This window comes from Hippopotamus amphibius, chromosome 8, assembly GCF_030028045.1.
Source record: "Hippopotamus amphibius kiboko isolate mHipAmp2 chromosome 8, mHipAmp2.hap2, whole genome shotgun sequence".
NCBI classification, from domain to species: domain Eukaryota; kingdom Metazoa; phylum Chordata; class Mammalia; order Artiodactyla; family Hippopotamidae; genus Hippopotamus; species Hippopotamus amphibius.
This window is the reverse complement of record NC_080193.1, coordinates 80,621,876-80,638,627: the sequence shown is the minus strand read 5'-3', so window position 1 is coordinate 80,638,627 and position 16,752 is coordinate 80,621,876. Positions and strand designations below refer to the sequence as shown.

General features: G+C 38.3%; 2 protein-coding genes across 14 annotated transcripts in view; both read left to right on the top strand.

The window, feature by feature from the left end:
• Positions 1–4,046, top strand: part of COL4A3 (collagen type IV alpha 3 chain) — a 141,433-nt gene extending 137,387 nt beyond the window's left edge. The window contains exons 49-52 of the mRNA XM_057746912.1: positions 612–789; positions 917–1,031; positions 2,276–2,448; positions 3,087–4,046. Of these exons, the coding sequence (XP_057602895.1) occupies positions 612–789; positions 917–1,031; positions 2,276–2,448; positions 3,087–3,171 (551 nt within the window). The 3' untranslated portion in view covers positions 3,172–4,046. The remainder of the gene's footprint in view (positions 1–611; positions 790–916; positions 1,032–2,275; positions 2,449–3,086) is intronic.
• Positions 4,047–10,955: 6,909 nt separating this feature from the next.
• Positions 10,956–16,752, top strand: part of MFF (mitochondrial fission factor) — a 36,078-nt gene continuing 30,281 nt past the window's right edge. For 9 of the 13 annotated variants that reach the window (XM_057744192.1, XM_057744191.1, XM_057744202.1 and 6 more), the window contains exons 1-4: positions 10,982–11,156; positions 14,300–14,411; positions 15,175–15,352; positions 16,274–16,494. In XM_057744192.1, coding sequence (XP_057600175.1) covers positions 15,315–15,352; positions 16,274–16,494 — 259 coding nt within the window. In that variant the 5' untranslated portion in view covers positions 10,982–11,156; positions 14,300–14,411; positions 15,175–15,314. Of the gene's footprint in view, positions 11,157–14,299; positions 14,412–15,174; positions 15,353–16,273; positions 16,495–16,752 lie in introns of all 13 variants that reach the window. The other 4 variants (XM_057744201.1, XM_057744197.1, XM_057744199.1 and 1 more) reach the window with 4 other exon arrangements.

Below are 16,752 nucleotides of genomic sequence, written 5' to 3'. Positions count from 1 at the left end.
TAATAGGAGCAATGGGGAGTGATGTGGAGCGGCTGTAAATACAGATGAAGCTTTGCTCACTCAACCAACACTCACCTCCTGCTGTGTGGCCTGGTTCCTAGCAGGCCATGGACAGGTACCTGTCCGTGGCCTGGGGGTTGGGGGCCCCTGCTGTAGAAGGAGCCTGGCTCGTGAATGCCAATCTAGTTTGTCCTATGCAATGCAAACAGTTTTAACTTAAGTAATCTGTCTGCTGTTTAATCTTCAAAGTAACATCTCTTCTAAAGCTTTGTCTGGTTATGGGCTATCATATACATATGAAGAGCTGGGAATACGTTGAAGCAAAGACATTTTTCGAACTGACCTCCACTAGTCCTCAAGTTCTAGACTGATTAGAAAGGGCCACAGGAACTGTTGAGGGTGGAAGGAGGAAGGAGGATTTGTTTCCCTTTTGGATCTTTGATTTCTATCAGTATTAAAACTTTTCAATCACACATTTTGCAAATAACTCATTTGCATTGTCTTGCTCCAGTTTTTGCCATAGGTCATGTTTTAATTAGCCTCTATTGAGTAATGATAATCAAAATAATTTGAACTTATTGAAAGTGACACCCAGTCTGATGCTTTATTAGGAACTCTCGGCAGCTGCCTGCAGAGATTTACCACAATGCCATTCTTGTTCTGCAATATCAACAATGTATGTAATTTTGCATCTCGAAATGATTATTCATACTGGCTGTCAACACCAGCTCTGATGCCAATGGACATGGCTCCAATTACTGGCAGGGCCCTGGAGCCTTACATTAGCAGGTAAAATCCCAATCCCGTAGTTTCACGATGGGAGCAGGTGAATCACTTCGTTTGTAATGGAATGTAAGGGAGCACATTGTGGTGCAGAAAGTGGCGACGCCACCATATTCTTTGTTTCCTGTTACAGATGCATGGTCTGTGAAGGTCCTGCGATGGCCATAGCTGTGCATAGCCAAACCACGGATATTCCCTCTTGTCCCCCAAGCTGGATTTCTCTCTGGAAAGGATTTTCTTTCATCATGGTAAGGAGGAAAGGGACAGTAAATTCGTAGTGAAGATCCTCCGTGGAATCTTACATTGGGCTGGAGGAGATGTGGCCCCCAGGAATGATATTGCTTGACCTCAGTATGCACAGTCTGCTGTGGATATTTGCTTGAAAATCTGCAAATGTGCTTTTTTTTTTTTTTTTTTTTTTTACTTCAAGTAAGTTGTTTTTTGGTAAATAATGGAGTGTTTTCAAAAATAGACTTCTCAGGAAGAGATGACCCACAAATTCTAAGTAAGACATTTAGGTGAATAGTAGCTACCATATTGGTAACAGAATGCCTTTTTTTTTTTTAATGTGGCTGTTGTTTTATATATCCTCCAAAATCCTTCTAAAAACTGGGCATGGTAGTTTCTATCATCTATAGTTTTACAAATAAGAATGAATTCCCCAGGGTCTCACAACTAGTAAGTGGTAAACCTGGGATTCGAATCTGGGTCTGCCTACTCCAAAATCTTTGTGCCTTCTACTGTGACCCTTTGAAGCGCCTGTGAAGATGGGAACTAAGAGAAACAGCCTTTTAAAGAAAAATTCCCCAGATATAAGTACTAACTGTGCTAAGGATTGACATTTGTGATTCTGATACCTGCGCAAAGATGGTGAGTGGTTATTCATATTCTGTGTAGCATTGTTTATGAAATACATTATTCCCCCTTCTTTACTCACAGACGTCCATTCATTCAATCATTAACTCACCAAATATTTATGGAACACCTACTATGTGCCATGACCATTCTAGGTACTAAGGATACGAGCAGTGAACCAAAGGTGCTGCTCTCATGGAGCATATATCCTAGTGACAGACATATAAGCAAGAAGATAAAATAAGAGTAGCAGGAATGAGTTCAGATGGTGAGCAGTCCTATGAAGGAAATAAGGCAAGATAACGGGAGAGACTGATAGGGGCGAAGTCAAGGAAAGCTTTTTGGCGGTTATATTTAAGCAGATCCCTGAATGACAAGAAAGAACTGGCCAGACCTGGGGCAAAGCAGCATTCCAGGCAAAATAAACAGCCTTTACTTTATTTTTGACGTCTGTCCTTCAACTTGGAAGGTAGCTGGAGTGTTAGGAAATGTGGGTAAAGAAGCACAAGAGGCTTAATTCATCCTTTCCGGATTTTTTTTTTCTCACTGTCTTCCATTACAAAAAAGAAAATTTAAGAGCACTGGAAATGTGAGCACCATGCAGAGAATTCTTATTTGGAATCTTTTACTATGACAGTTCACAAGCGCAGGTTCGGAGGGCACGGGGCAAGCACTGGCATCCCCCGGCTCCTGCTTAGAAGAATTCCGGGCCAGCCCATTTATAGAATGCCATGGAAGAGGGACGTGCAACTACTATTCAAATTCCTACAGTTTCTGGCTGGCTTCATTAGACCCCCAAAGAATGTTCAGGTAACTCTTCAAAGTCAAGTTTAATCCAATGACTCAACTGCATAACTAGTCAAAGGTTGTTGCCTATGGTAGATTTTCATTCCCTGTGTGCTGATGTCCTCACATCTGAAAAACTCTCTCCATGCCAATAAAACCCTGTTTGGCCTGTGTAGCCAATAAAATCCAGTTCACAAGTGGTCTGGAGTCAACAAGCAGTCATGGTTTGTGCTACTGTACCAGTGAAGTCCAAAACAATGTGATTTTTGTCATCGCTAAATATATTTAATATTTATAGGTGAATTTATAGACTACTGAATAAAACTATCAATACTAAATGATCTGCCAATCTTAATTTACTGTATTGGAAGACTTGTGAGTAATACAGAGTATTAAAAGGATAGGAGTAGTTTTTATTTCAGAAAAAATGATCTATAAGTTTCCACCTGCAAGTGGTGGCTAAATACAGCTAACATGATAAAATGTTGACATATATACCTTTTCAGAAATAACCCTCCCTATAATAAAGTTTAGATGAGCTACAATATTCATGAATAAAACTCAAACCCAGGAAGTATTTCCCTTTTATCTGTAAATTGATGAGACTTTTTTGTGCGTTTTTTTTTTTTTAAATATAGTTTTGTTTTTGTTTTTTATTTCAGAAAACCTATTCCATCAACTGTGAAAGCTGGGGAGTTAGAAAGGATAATAAGTCGCTGTCAGGTGTGCATGAAGAGGAGACAATGAAGAAATAAAGAGAAAATAGAACTGTGACTTTTCATCCTAAATAATCAAGCAATGATGAAGAACAAGCATTTATTTAAATATTTTTCTCTAACTGAATAATATCGCCCTATGATGGCTTAGTACAAAGTTTCTATTTGTTTCCCCACACAACAAAGAATTCTTTTAAGTTAGTTCTGTGATACTGGTCTCTAAATCTGTACTGTGTCAAAGTTTGCCTTATACTAAGACTTTTTTTGCTCTAAAAATACCCTGCTCTCTTAAATGTACTATAATGGCATAGAGCTAGCTGCTCTCCACAAACCCTGTGTAGGTCAGCAATTCTCAAAATGTGGTCCCTGGACCAGCAGCATCAGCAGCATCTGGGTACTTGTCATAAATGCAAATTCTAGCGCTCACCCTAGACTTTTAGAATCAGAAACTCTGGGGGTAAGGCCCAGAAATCTGTATTTTAACAAGTCCTCCAGATGATTTCTGATTGAGAAGAACTGCTCTAGGCACCCAAGAAACAATTCTACAGACAGTTACTGGGTACAATGGCTACTACTGCTCCCTCCATACCTCTCTTTAAAAGTCCAAAATCACAGACGACCTTAAGGTCATCTAATTTTGCTAATAAGTAAAAGTCCTATATTGGTGCTAATGCCAAATGACTGGCCTGTGCTTGTCCCCAAGCCTCCATCTTTTCTTGCCCTCTTATCAGTGTTTAACTTCTGAGGAAGACAAGTGATGCTAAAGCCTTAAATTCCAATGAAGCCATATTAACAGTTGCTCAGTTCCGCTTCTAAAACTGAACATTAAAACGTAGTTCATATGCATTACTTTCCAGATACCTATCAGTAGTTTATAAGGTTGTGAAGATTTAACTTTGTAGATAAAATATAAACAACTTGTTTCTCTTAAATCTGGGGCTTCAATTTTGGAATTTCACAGTGTGCTGAAAAAATGAATTTCTCAAGGTCTTTTTGCAAGATAAACATTATTAAGTAACTTATTTATAAAAGTATTACAATAATTCTAAATTTGAATTTATTGCTAATTTAACTTACAAAGATTTTTCTATGCACCCAATGTAACTTACTGCTACTAAACTTAATTTAATATTTACTCTATAACCAGATGAAATATATTTAAAATATATTGAATATTTTATATTATTATATCTTGACAAAATTACAATGTTGTAATGTACTAATATTTCTGTAATTACAGCTTAAATATTATTTTATTGTATTGTCTAAGAATAAAATTGAAAAATTATATCTGGTCTTATTTCTTTCAAAATGTAAACAAATTTATTTTTTTGTACTGTAAAAATAGTATTGGTTCACTGTAAAAACAACAGCAATTATGAAGACGAATATAAAAATTGCCATCATCTATCTAACCCCTCACCCCGACCCAAGAAAATTAAGGTAATATCCTTTCAGACTTTTTTCTTGTAAATATATTTTTAAACAAAAATGGAATAAAAAGCATGCTGTTTTGAAACTAAATTTTTTTTATTAAACTTAATACACTGTGGACATATTTTCACATCAATAGATAAGAACTAATCATTATTTATGTGGGTTTCCTACATAAATCAATGAATTGATGGACATTTAGTTTAGTTTTATTGTGGACAAATTATACACATTTTATTTTACATTTGTCCAATTATTTCCTCAGGATAAACTTCTAGGAGGAAAACTGCAGAATCAAAGGACTTGCAATCTTAGGCCTTTGAGATAGATGTATATCATATCTTTACTAATTTCCCATTAAGGTATTTAAGGAGTTTTTACAAATCAATAGGAAAACATATAGATTACAGAAGTTATGGGTCATATATTTTGATAAATGTTTCCCATTTATAATGCAAATACTCCTTATTCAAGGAAAAACATTCATAAAATTTCAAAGAGAGAACTGGTAAAGATGAATGCCTTTAACATACAAACTCTGAATTCTAATATGTAAGGAATTTTGGGACTGTGTTAAATGACAATAAAAATATAATCAAAGGAAAACACAGAATGAATGGATAGTGTGCTGGGTAATAATTCTAAGAAAACCATGAAAATTGTTGCCTAAATAAATATTTAGAAACAGTCTCATAACTGGGCAAAAAAATTCTAATTTGAAAACATTTTGAGTAGAGATTGACTAATCCATTTTAATGAACTTATTTTTACTGCTGACAAGTAGAAGAATGAATGCTGTGTTTAAGTTCATTCTCTCTACTTATAAGTCTGTTTAGAAAGAAAAATCTTGATCAGTTTCTAAGGGATTCTTTGCAAGGTATTAACAGGGCACTTTTGAAGCAGGAAGAGTGCCTAATTCACCTCACCCTAATCCCAGCTCTGTTTACTGGAAACTAAGAGACAACCAAACACGAGAGGAAGAGTAACTGAATTTGAATAATCAGGCTCAACTTAAACACTCAGATAAATATGACCCTCTCTAGGTTTTTGGAGGCTCTATGGTGTTTCTAAAAATGCTAACACTGCTCAAAAGCTTTTTGGAAGTATTGCTTTGGAATTATCTTTAATTCCAATTTATCAGTCAAATAAGGAAATAGATCTCATTACTTTATACCCAAGACCTATAACATGCTCAATATGGTTGCTCTATGAAGATAGAGGAATGAGATGAAGACCTTGGTTTCAAACATGGAACTTATCATCTGGTAGGGAAAATAAGGCAAATACATAGATAATTATAATACTGAACAGAATGTTACAAGTATTGTAAGAGTCAACAAAAAGTGGTTCAAAAGTTGGAACTCTCAGCAAATCATAAGACAGGGGACATTTTAGGTGGTCCTTTACGGGCAGTTAGGATTTCAAGAAACAGAAGGTGATCAGAGGCAGGATGGCATTCTAGGTGGCAGAAATAGCATAGATAAAGGTAGGTAGGTAGTTAGGGAAGCATGAAGAAATCTCAGAGAACAATTAATGGTCAAGAATATATGGAATATCTCTCTCTCTCTCTCTCTCTCTCTCTCACACACACACACACACACACACACACAGAGTGGTAACTAAAGTGGCATAGCAGGAGGTGAGGGCCATGTTAGGGTTTAGAACACCAAGGTGAACTGGTACATCATTGGTTGGTATTAGAAACCCACTGAAGATTTTAGGCAAAGAGTAGAATGATCATACAAATGGTAACATGAAAGAGCCAATATTTAATATACTGCCCTTCCAGGCTATTCCAGTTTTAAGCGTTTTTAAAAGTTATTGTATTGCTGTATGGACATCTGAATTTGTGGGGAACTATAAGTCATCAATTTCTTTTTGTATTTGGGGCTTCAAATTTGGGATGTCTTTGTCACAAACTGTAAAAATAGATTCTTTGTGAATCCAATATCTAGGAATAATTAGAGAAAGAAAAATATTGGAAATGGGGAGGCCAGTTAAAAGGGTAACAGTCCAGGGACTTCCCTGGTGGATCAGTGGTTAAGAATCCACCTACCAATACAGGGGACACAGGTTCGAGCCCTGGTCCAGGAAGATCCCACATGCCGCGGAGCAACTAAGCCCATGTGCCAGAATTACTGAAACCCACGTGCCTAGACCCTGTGCTCCTCAACAAGAGAAGCCACCACACTGAGAAGCCCACACACCACAATGAAGAACAGCCCCTGTTCACTGCAACTAGAGAAAGCCCACATGCAGCAACAAAGACCTAATGCAGCCAATAAATAAATTATTTAATTAATTTAAAAAAGAGGGTATGCTGATGAAAGAAATCAAAGATGATACAAACAGATGGAGAGATATACCATGTTCTTGGATTGGAAGAATCAACATTGTGGAAATGACTATACTACCCAAAGCAATCTACAGATTCAATGCAATCCCTATTAAATTACCAATGGCATTTTTCACAGTATTAGAACAAGATATTTTACAATTTGTATGGAAATACAAAAGACCCTGTGTGGGAAAACATTCAGGAGCCTTTCTGAAACCTTGAAAATGTTACTAAAAGTAATTAAAGTATGTGGGCCGAGCAACTGGATGCAGGATGTCCTGCTTGAGCAGCGGAGGAACTAACGGTGCTGGGCGTGGAGACCATGGGGGCATAGGCTACCATGGAAACAGAAAATTGACCCTCTCTGGGGGCACAGCCCCTTTCTCACTTGCACACCTCATATCACCCTGTTTGGCCCTGGAGGATGGCTGGTTAGCCAGAGACGGGTAAGATTTCTCAAGGGAGGAACAACCTAAGACAGGCACAGTCACAGAGGGGTGGAGCACAGATCCTTAATCCCTTTGAGAGAGCTCTCCTGCCCCCAGAGCTGCTTTGCTCTCCACGCCCAGCTCAAATCCATGCCCAGCTCAAATCGGACCCAGGAGGCAAACAAAGATCACTGCCCCCAGTCATGTGAGGCCTTTGTTTGTTTACTTCAAAGATAACCTTGTTTGTGGGACTAAACTGGGAGTGTTAGACCCTTAGGCTATGCCAAGAACTCAATAAAAGCAACCTGGGATCAATCAGCAAGGCTCTTGATCCTAGAGGTCTTGAGTCCCCAGGTCCCATCTTTCTCTTAAATCTGTGTCTGTGTTTTCTTTAAGCTTGTGGCACCCATCACTCGCCTTGAGTCGCCAAGCTGGTCTTGGCAACCCTGAATAGCCAAAGCAATGTTGAGAAGGAAAGACAGAGTTGGAGGAATCAGACTCCCTGACTTAAGACTATATTACAAGGGTACAGAGATCAAGACAGTATGGTACTGGCACAAAAACAGAAATATAGGTCAATGGAACAGGATAGAGAGCCCAGAGATAAACCCACCCACATATGGTCACCTTATCTTTGACAAAGGAGGCAAGAAGATACAATGGAGAAAAGACAACCTCTTTAATAAGTGGTGCTGGGAAAACTGGACAGCTACATGTAAAAGAATGAAATTAGAACACTTCCTAACAACATACACAAAAATAAACTCAAAATGGATTAAAGACCTAAATGTAAGGACGGACACTATAAAACTCTTAGAGGAAATCATAGGCAGAACACTCTTTGACATAAATCACAGCAAGATCCTCTATGACCCACCTCCTAGAATAATGGAAATAAAAACAAAAATAAAAAATGGGACCTAATGCAACTTAAAGGTTTTGCACAGCAAAAGAAACCATAAACAAGACAAGAAGAAAACCCTCAGAATGGGAGAAAATATTCACCAATGAAGCAATTTACAAAAGGATTAATCTTCAAAATATACAAACAGTTCATGCAGCTCAATATCAAAAAAAACAAATAATCCAATCCAAAAATGGGCGGAAGACCTAAATGGACATTTCTCCAAAGAAGACATATAGATGGTCAACAAACACATGAAAAGATGCTCAACATCACTAATCATTAGAGAAATTCAAATCAAAGTCACGAGGTATCACCTCACACCAGTCAGAATGGCCATCACTAAAAAATATATAAACAATAAATGCTGGAGAGGGTGTGGAGAAAAGGGAACCCTCCTGCACTGTTGATGGGAATGTAAGTTGGTACAGCCACTATGGAAAACAGTATGGAGGTTCCTTAAAAAACTAAAAATGGTACTACCATATGACCCAGCAATCCCACTCCTGGGCATATACCCTGAGAAAACCATAATCCAAAAACATACATGTACCACAATGTTAATTGCAGCACTATGCACAATAGCCAGGACATGGAAGCAACCTAAATGTCCATCAACAGATGAATGGATAAAGAAGATGTGGCACATATACATAATGGAATATTACTCAGCCATAAAAAGGAAAGAAGTTGAGTTATTTGTAGTGAGGTGGATGGACCTAGAGACTGTCATACAGAGTGAAGTAATCCAGAAAAAGAAAAACAAATACCATATGCTAACACATATATAGGGAATCTAAAAAAATGGTACTGATGAACCCAGTGGCAGGGCAAGAATGAAGATGCAGATGTAGAGAACAGACTTGAGGACATGGCGGGGGGGGGGGGGGGGGGGCGGGGGTGGTGCTGGGACCAAGTGAGAGAGTAGCATTGACATATATACACTACCAAATGTAAAATAGCTAGTAGGAAGCTGCTGTATAACACAGGGAGAGCAAGTTGATGATTAGCGATGACATAATGGGGTGGGATAGGGAGGGAGGGAGGCTTAAGAGGGAGGGGATAAGCGGATATATGTATCAATACAGCTGATTCAGTTTGTTGTACAGCAGAAACAGTGTAAGGCAATTATACTCCAATAAAGATATGAAAAAAAAACTATACTTCAATTCTTAAAGAAATCTAAATAAACACTTAAATTATGTATCAAAAAAAAGAAGGGTAACAGTCCAGATGATGGCTAATGGTCTTGCAGTGGGAACAGGACCAACAAAGTGGACAGTTAGCCTTGAGATGGGAGAATATAAAGTCTGGGGGACTTGGGAAGCAGTGAAAGGTGATTTCAGAATTTTGAACCTTGTGGTTGGAAAGAAAGATCTTGCCATCAACTGAATGAGGAAATTCAGAAGTTATCTGGCTTGGGAAGAGGGAGAAAATTTGAGTTGGAAACTCTGTTGGGAACAAATCTCTGGTGGGACACTTAGGAAGAAATGGCTAGAAGTAGTCTAACAGGATGAGACAAAATGAGTGTGTTAATCTATTTAGATTTAAATACCACCTTTCCCCACAAAAGACTTGAAGCAACTATGGGTGAAAAGACAGTCAGTGATGGATTGAATCATCAACAGGAATGTCCACATTAATGATGGAAGAGACAGAAGACCCAGATTGAAGCATTATTACAAAAAAACAAGGGAGCCGAGTTTCCAAGTAAGGGAGAGAAAGTGACTTTTCTTTTTCTTTCTGAGAACCAGACTGTCAGGTGCTTTCATGTACCACACTCTTGTCTCGTTTAATATAACAGAATCAAATGATGCAAGAAAATTAAGGGTGATCAGGATTAAGGGAGAAGACTTTGGATTTGGTAACTGGATCACAATCTTCATTTGAAAGTTATTTCAATTTCCCTGTTGGGGAAGGGACAGGAGTAAAAACCACAATGAAAGTAATTAAGAAGTGGAAAGATACTAGTGGAGCAGGAAGACCCTCACTTCTAAAGGTTTTGGTCGTAGACGGCTTATCCAGCTCAGTCTCTAAATTACCCTAAAAGGTTGGCTTGGAATGGCTGATCATTCCTAAAATCGAGAAGAACCAAATTCTCAGAGGACTTCCTAAAGTGTGTTAAAGAATGGTAACATCTCTGGAATAGCTTTAGGCTAGATATGTACACACGCAGGCGTATGTGTTAACACTGGCTGTTGGTTAACATCGAAGCATATAAAGTATTCCGTGAATTGGCTTCAGTCCCTCCCAATGCTGATGAGCAAGGTATTGACTTTCCCCCGGAAAGTTAGTCCTTAGATGGTTAGAGGCAGACAGTTCTTAAAGCTAAACAAGGCTGCTAACTCCTGTGAAACCTAACTTCTTTTCTGCGAGTCTCACCTTGAAGGATTAGCGGAGCTAGTAGTCAGGGCAGAGGTCACTGTTAGGGAAGTCACTGAAAAGTCGTCAAAATTGGAGTACAGTGTTTAAGAATCACTTGCAGAACTGGCGAAATATGCAGACTCCTAGGCCTCATCCCAGTCCTGATTTTAATGCAGACAGTCCTGAACACTAGTTATTTAACTAGCTACTGAAGGTTTACTTTGTAGACAGGAGATGTGGTTGCCGCAACTTGCCCACAACAAAGATGTCGCCATATAGACGTCGTACTGCCCCCGCTCTTATGCATGGGCCTTACGTCCGCCCTTCCCCGTGTCACATGACCACGAACCTGCCTCAACTACGGCTCCTGGAAGGGGCCAGTCCCGGACGTTCTCGCGTCTCTCCCCGCCCGCTGCGGGCCTCTACGGCCGGTGATTTGCCCGTGCGCCTCGGTGCGCTCCGCCAACGGCCTCTGAGAGCGCTCACCCGAGCGCCCCGGGAGACGGCGGGCGGCGGCCCTCGCCGGGGACCCTCCAGCGGGCCCAGGGGTGAGTGCTGACGTCTGCCTGAGCCGGCCCGAGCCGGCCGCCGGGCCTAGCGATTACGGCCCTGATCCTCCAGCGATGGAGGGACTCCCGGGTCTCTCGCCTTAAACCCTGGCCTTTCCTCCTTCTCAGGGCGTTGCACCCCCTTCAGATTCTGTGGAAAGCAAGGGAGAGCAGCGCACTCTGCTGCAAATGTTTTTGGGGGTAACCTTTTCACCCTGCCTGGGCTCGTTTTGTTGATAAATTTATAGAGTTTTCCAGGTAGAAAATGGTTTCTGGGTTGGGAAACACTAAGGGCGTCCCGAGAGCTTCAAGCGAGGTTTGACCGGTAGTAGTCTTCTCTCATCTTTCCCAGCCAAGGTCCTGGTACCTTTCAGTAAGACCTTGAATCCGACTCACGCCTTCTTTAAAAGTAGCTTTTGGTTTGTTTTTGTTTTTATCTTGTGGAAGAGAACGTGTTCGAAGAGAAAGGCCTCGTTGGAAGCCCAGGCACCCATGAGAGGCCCCTGGTCGGGCCTGTGTGTAAGCATCCTTGCTCTCAGGTGTGGATGCCGGGAGATGCTCCTAGATTTACTTCTAGGAGCTGGGAGGTTGAGGCAAGCTCGGATTCCCGTTCCGCCGAGCCTCTGACCTTCGTCTGCAGGATGGGTTCCCCTTATATGGTATTTAGAAGAAAACCCCAGGCTGCAACGTCCTACAACGTTAGAACCCGGGGCATTCTCGAGGGAGGAGAACCCTTTCAAAAGTGGTGGCGTCTTTTAGTTGCAGAAGATAAAAGCCTTAGGGCCCTTGTTCCCAAATATAGAACCAGTTGTATACCGGCCTCTCACCCCACTGAGAGACTTCAACAGAAGGATCTTAAATGTTTTCTCTCCCTAGATGAAAAACATTTGTTTCAGTGTCAATTTCACTGGCTAATGAGATCCCAAAGGAAAAACCCTTAGGAAAGTAGATTCACAAAGAATTAGAACGATTTAGTTGTGCCCAGTAGTCTCTTCTCCTGTAATTAAATTGTGTGTGGGACCTGCTGTCTGTTTGGTTTCAAGCACTTGTGAGTTGGTTTTGCTGTTTTTTTTTCCCAGAAGGAAATTGTGTTTTCTGTCCCTTCCTGCCAGATAGGGCTGCCTCATTTTAAGATTACAAAGTTCAGCTGTTACTGTCCTCCCTTGTTGTGTTGTTTCTGTGGATTGATAACCTTATTTTAAAATTTGTTAATTTTATATTTTTCCAAGCTTTCAGTGACTTTTCTTTAAAAATTAAAATTAATTCTGGATTACTACACCATGATTTTCTGATACACCCTATTCTTCAACTATAGTTGCTTGAAGAGAGAACTGAAACAGGGTGACCCGTATAAAAGCCTTGAACTAGATCCACACAATAAGTGACAAACAACCCAACATTTTTTTGGTAATTGGCAAATTATAGAAATCTTTGCAACCGCAATCAATTTGACCAAAGTTGTTTCTGTGACTTCCCGGGCTATTTCTTTGGATTCTAGTGTTCTAATATAGAACATGAGAAAGTCAAGCTTGAATCTTTGTGTCCCCAAATTGAGACACTTTCCACGAGTGGAATGTGACTTGACTCTAGGTGGTTTGCGGATAAGAGTTTTTTGTAAGAGTTACGTCTTTGTTACATGTCTTTATATATGTACATTAAGTCCATGGTTTAAAATAGTAATGTAAGGGAATTCCCCAGGGTCCAAAAGCCTGGAGCCTGGATTCAATCCCTGGTGGGGGAATTAAGATCCCGTAAGCCACAGGCCAAGACCAAAAAATAAATAAAATAAAATAGTAATGTAAATTTTTCTTTTAAACACACTTAAGATTTTTAAAAGTTGAGTTAAAGACTAAGTGTAGCTAAGAGTAAATGTACTGTGTGAATACGGAAAAAAACGTGAAGCTGGTAAGTTACTGATGGTTGTGAACCAGTGGGCTTAGGAAGTAGAGATACAAGAGCATCTATGATTCTGGGAGGCATCCTGGCTCCTTAGTTATATCACAGAGACTCATATACTGGTTGTAAGGGACAAAACTGAAATTAGCACCTTAACTCCAAATGAGAAGTTTATTTTCTTTATTGCCAAAAATATTACCAAAAATGTCATAGTCTAATGAGGGAGAAAAAAAGTTAGATTTTAATCTGTTTTACTTAAGCAGAAAAGCCAGTAATTGGAACAGTACAGTGTTAAATCTCAGTAGAAAAGTTCCATTTACTTTGTAAGTAGCTCAGATTGGCTACAGGAGAATTTGGCTTTTTCCAGAAGTTGTCTCTTCAGTATCCACCTTTGTGATTTAAGTCTTATAAGAGAAGCTGTTGCTGTAGAATTAAATGGTATGTACTAGTGGAAAGTTAATAAAGCTGAAATGTAGTAAATGGAGTGTGGAGAATAGCACATTTCAGGTAGATAATGTTCTAGCAATTTGAGTCCCTTGTTTATAATGATAAAATTTCAATTTATAATGTCCCAAGGCTATACTCCTTTGAGGTATTTCTTTTCAGTGTTATTTCTAAATATAAGCTTTTACTGTGCTTCAGATACATGCACACAAATATAAGAAAAGTATCTCATTTAGAGTGAAGCACAGAAATTGATGAGAGGTTGCCTGTGGGGATCTCGGTGGTTACAGGATAGAATCTGGTGGGACGCTTCATTTTCTCTGTGTGTACTTTGTACCTTGTGCATGTGTTACTGGTTCAAATTAAAAACTGAATTAAAGTTATGAATGAAATTAAATAAATATGAAATTAAATACTGAATGAAAATAGCTCGATGAAAATTGAGCCAATGCATTTGTTCTTCCTTAATATGTGTGTGTGTGTATACACTTATATATACACAGAAGTCTTAAGATTCTTTTAAACACATATTTTTCATCAGCTACGTTTTTCTAAATTCAAGTCAGAAACGATGATAGTCTTTTATCTTGCATTAACTAGTGAATAGTTATAGGGCTTTGTCTAGGACTAAAATTGGTGGTAAGCTTTTTCATTTTTTATTTATTTTACTTTTTTTTTTTTTTTTTTTGAATGTAAGGTTGTACATCTTTAGTGACTTTCATCATTTGGAGGATTTCCAGCAATGAATCCCTAATGTTAGTATCATCTAGTTTTTCAGTTAGCTCCTGTCTTTTCTCCCCCAGGGACAAAAGTGGCTCTAAATCCAGCACATGCATATTGAAGCAAGTTAAAGGATTTAATATGAAGCACAGAAGCAGATAATGCCAAAAAGCAAGCAGTAGTTGGTACACATTTGTAAGTAAAAATTTTCTATTTTGGTTCTATTTTCTTAGTCTTTAAACTGCCAAGACCTTAAAATTCACATATTTTGGTAAAGAGTAAAAGGTGCAAGTTAGCAGTCATAATTAACCAGTTGTCGGGGCTTAGCCCCTTAAGCAACCTCTAAGAACTCTCCAAAGCATGTCAGTGAGGTGGAGTTTAGGGTGTGTGATATATCTCTGACATGGGGTTTAAGAAATGTCCCAGCTATGGCTTACATTTATACTGTCTTTAATTTTTTATTGACCTGGGTTTATATATAATATCTTTCTCTGAAAACTTAGTATACTTTGGTTTTTGAAGTTATTTCCTTTTAAAGAAACCATTACTTATACATCAAATATTAAGCTACCTCAAATACATTTTTCTACCCTTTACATTATCTTTATGATTTCTACATTTGTACTTAGTCTAAAAAACAAAAAGTTTTTTTTTTCATTCTTCGGAATATAATAATTAGAGGAGTTTTATGGCAAAATGTTTTCTTCTAATCTGACTTCACATTTGTATATACATTTGATTAGCTTTTCTTTGTCCTGTTTGCAGAATCATAATGCAGTGACTGTGCTTAAAACGGTCTTTATGTTTTTTGAGGTATCGAATAACTTTTTAAGAGAGATTTGAAAATTGGTTTTGGTTGAAATCCAAAAATAATTTTAAGTAGATATTTACTTTTATTCATAGTTTTCTTATGAAATGAATTGTTGAAATACTGATTTTTATTCTTTCTTTTTTACAGCTGGAAAAGCAGTGTCCGTGTTGTTATGTACACCTCCAAAAAAGTTCAGATCTGTAGGGGAATTGTTGTGTAAAGTAAACTGAACTACAGGGTAGCAGTATTTTAATAGCTATTATAGACGTGTATTTACGGTATTACAAATGAGTAAAAGAACAAGCAATGACACATCACTAGGAAGGTCAGTGACATTTTATTCAGTTGAGCTGGTGTTATAGGCTTGAGACAAAGTGGCTTAAAGCTGATTGCCCGTAGGCTAATTATGTTCTTTTACGCTTTTATCAGCATTTTGTATCTTGGGGCAACTTCCTTTCTACTGCATTTCTCTGGAGTATGGATCTTCTCTAATTTAGAAAGTTTCTCATTGCCTTTGTTCTGTCTTTCCCTTTAAAGGCATGTCATGTTTTTTTTTAAATATGCGTGTAAATATGATATTAAGTGCAAATTAATAGTGTGAAACTTTCACACTATAGTCCCTCAACGTGAATGCATACATTAAAGATTTATTAATATATATTCTATATTTGGTATTCATTTCATCTCAGTCATCAGATATACATTCAGTAAGAGAAGTTTTCATTTGTATTTGTGAAATTCCGGGGGTTGCTTCTTTTTTAATAGATTTAGAATTAACATTATTTACCTTATGAATCTGATTTTCATCAGTAAAAGGTTTTGTTTTTGCAATGCATGACAGCAATTTCTAATTTCAAAGTCCTAGCAGCTTCCCCTGAAATAATTCATTAGGAAATTTCTATTGAAGTTTTATTTTAGACATTTTTGTGTTATAAGCAGCATGCATATTTGTTTATGCAGAGAGGAAGAGAGCATACGTGTGTGCACATTTTGTTATGGTTATACAATTTAAAAAATTTGCTCCTAAGCAGTATCCTCAAGGTGCAGTTTCAACTAAGTGAGAAGGTAATTGTGTTGAAGAAAACATTTTCTTCAGTCTTTTATTTTTCCTTTGTATGTATTCAGTACTCACAAATGAGAAGTCTCCTTTTGCTCTTTCTGAAAGGTATTGTCTTCTAACTTCACTACATAGAAAAGATTGACATTGGAACACTCAGTCACCCATCTTTAAATTTTTTGCCCACAGAGTGAGTGGGGCAGCATTTCCTTCTCCCACTGCTGCTGAGATGGCGGAAATTAGTCGAATTCAGTATGAAATGGAGTACACCGAAGGTATTAGTCAGCGAATGAGGGTCCCAGAAAAATTAAAGGTAGCACCACAAAATGCTGACCTGGAACAAGGATTCCAAGAAGGAGTTTCAAATGCTAGTGTGATTATGCAGGTTCCAGAAAGAATTGTTGTAGCAGGTATTTTACATTTGTTTATAAAGTTGCCTGATAAACCTTTATTTTATATATTTTTATGAGAACTTTTGGGATTTTTCAAAATATTAATTAGAAAAGGGGTTGGGAAATGCAACTTTACATTTTCTTGACGGCTTTCTTGAGGGCAAAGCATGAGCGGGCCTGTGCTCTCCTGTGCTCAGGGCTAATTACAATAGTGTGAAATTTCAAATAGTATTTTTTAATAATTCAGCTAATTATTGAGGTATAATTTACATACAT